The 1,847-nt window shown below is 37.9% G+C and overlaps 1 protein-coding gene across 1 annotated transcript in view; it reads right to left on the reverse strand.

The window, feature by feature from the left end:
* Window positions 1–1,847, reverse strand: part of LOC107096317 (cadherin-12-like) — a 205,181-nt gene that overhangs the window by 143,353 nt on the left and 59,981 nt on the right. The window contains exon 2 of the mRNA XM_015392921.1: window positions 394–792. Within this exon, the coding sequence (XP_015248407.1) occupies window positions 394–639 (246 nt within the window). The 5' untranslated portion in view covers window positions 640–792. The remainder of the gene's footprint in view (window positions 1–393; window positions 793–1,847) is intronic.

Raw genomic sequence — 1,847 nt, forward strand, 5'->3', positions numbered from 1 at the left:
AAAAATACATGCATCTCATCATCTGCAACTCGACCATACTGCCTTGTAAAAGTCCATTGATGATTTTAGTAGGATTTTGTTCTCAGCACATTCAAATTTGTACAGAACAAAGTACTTAATGACAATATTTCATTTATCCAGATCCAGGATGGGTTTTTTGATTGTTTCCTTAGAATTTTTTTTTTATTATGTTTTATATGCAGAAAATCTTTTTTTTTATTTTGAAACAATTTCTATTTTTCAACTTCCACTATCATTAGTGTAACTTTCCTCTATATCTCATCAGATTCATTTACTCCCTCCATTTACCACTGATTCAATTTTCCCATACTCTGTATTGTTTGATTTATAACTTCTGCAGTGCCATAAATTACAAGTGGAAAAATAATTTACCTTGCCAACGTATTGCGGGTCCGACCCCATGTACTCCTCCAGGACAAAGAACTGGTTCCACACCCAGCCCCTCTTGACGCGCTGAAATCCAGCCGCCCCATTCCTCATTGAGCCCACTGAGCTCCTGCCGCGCTCTCTTGCACCTCTGCTCCGTCCCAGTATGGATGAAGGTTGACGTGAAGAAAACACAGAACCCTCGTTGACAAGAATCCACAGGAACAGCAGCAGGCAGTTCCTTGTAAGCATTGGCGATTTGTGAGGTTCAGGTCCCCGAGTTGAAGTCCTAGTTAAGAACTGAGCTAGAGTGAAACTGCTGGTAGTGATTCGTCTAAGGAATAGTGAGGCGTTGAGGTCCAGGCTGTTTCAAGAGGATAGCCAGTGGTTTCTTGATCTCATTACCTAAAAGACACAAAAGTGTTTTTTTTATTAATAAATAATTTCTGCATTACACATACTGCAGTAGTAACAACCTCTTAAAATAAGGAATAGGTCCACTACAGGGTTGTCGCCTCATGTTCAGTCATAACCTACACCAAAGTGCTAATAGCTTTCCCTTCACAAACACCAATCAGTAATGGTTCACTTTTCATAAATACCAATATCTTAGTGGCACTTAGCAGCCTATATTCCTTTTCCCCACTGCTCACCTGCATTAGTTTTTAACTGCTCAATGATAAATTATAGTGCCTTCACTCACAAACATAAAAGTAAGTGCTGTAATTATGTGCCCTATGATAAATTACTTCTACACCATGCAGTTCTCATGGATACATGCTCTAATTAGCAAGAAAACTTGTCTCTGCAGGGAAAAACTGTGCCTTTATTTTCATTGTCAATTACAGGCCGCCACACACCGAGCCACAGACCTGTCAATGTTACAGCAATTCCTCACCCATAGAATAGCTGAAAGTCAGCATTTCAATGACACTTTAATGAGAGGTTCTGATGAATGTCATATTTTACCTTCGCCTAAGCTTGTCTTGGTGTATTTGATATAAAAAAAAACTACTGGTAAAGATTTTTTTTTTCATAAGTCATGAAGAAAAAACTAAGACAAAGCATGATCTACTACAGGGTGCATGTATCAAAATGAAATGTGCATTGAATGAAATGTCACTGTATAGGAGCATAGTCACAGTAATTTCTAAGTTTCGTTGCTGTTGCTGAAAAGTCATCCCTCATAAGGGGCACAGCTTGAGAATAAATGACAGCTGCTGACTAATCCTGCAGCATAACATTTTGACATGCAAGCAAGAATCTGTACAGTACACATCACACAAAAAGAAGATACAAATGTTTTTGCTTAGAACCCTAACCCAGGAGGTAGCGTTAAAAAATAGACAATTTTTGATTTCAAAACAATTGCGGCAACAAGCCTAAGTGTACATTATTTGCCTGATATTAGTTTTCACATATTATTTCCCTTTTTGTTGTTGTAAAAGTTTAAATATACC

The sequence above is a fragment of the Cyprinodon variegatus genome, unplaced genomic scaffold (genome assembly GCF_000732505.1).
Source record: "Cyprinodon variegatus isolate N-32 unplaced genomic scaffold, C_variegatus-1.0 Scaffold614, whole genome shotgun sequence".
Taxonomy (NCBI): Eukaryota; Metazoa; Chordata; class Actinopteri; order Cyprinodontiformes; family Cyprinodontidae; genus Cyprinodon; species Cyprinodon variegatus.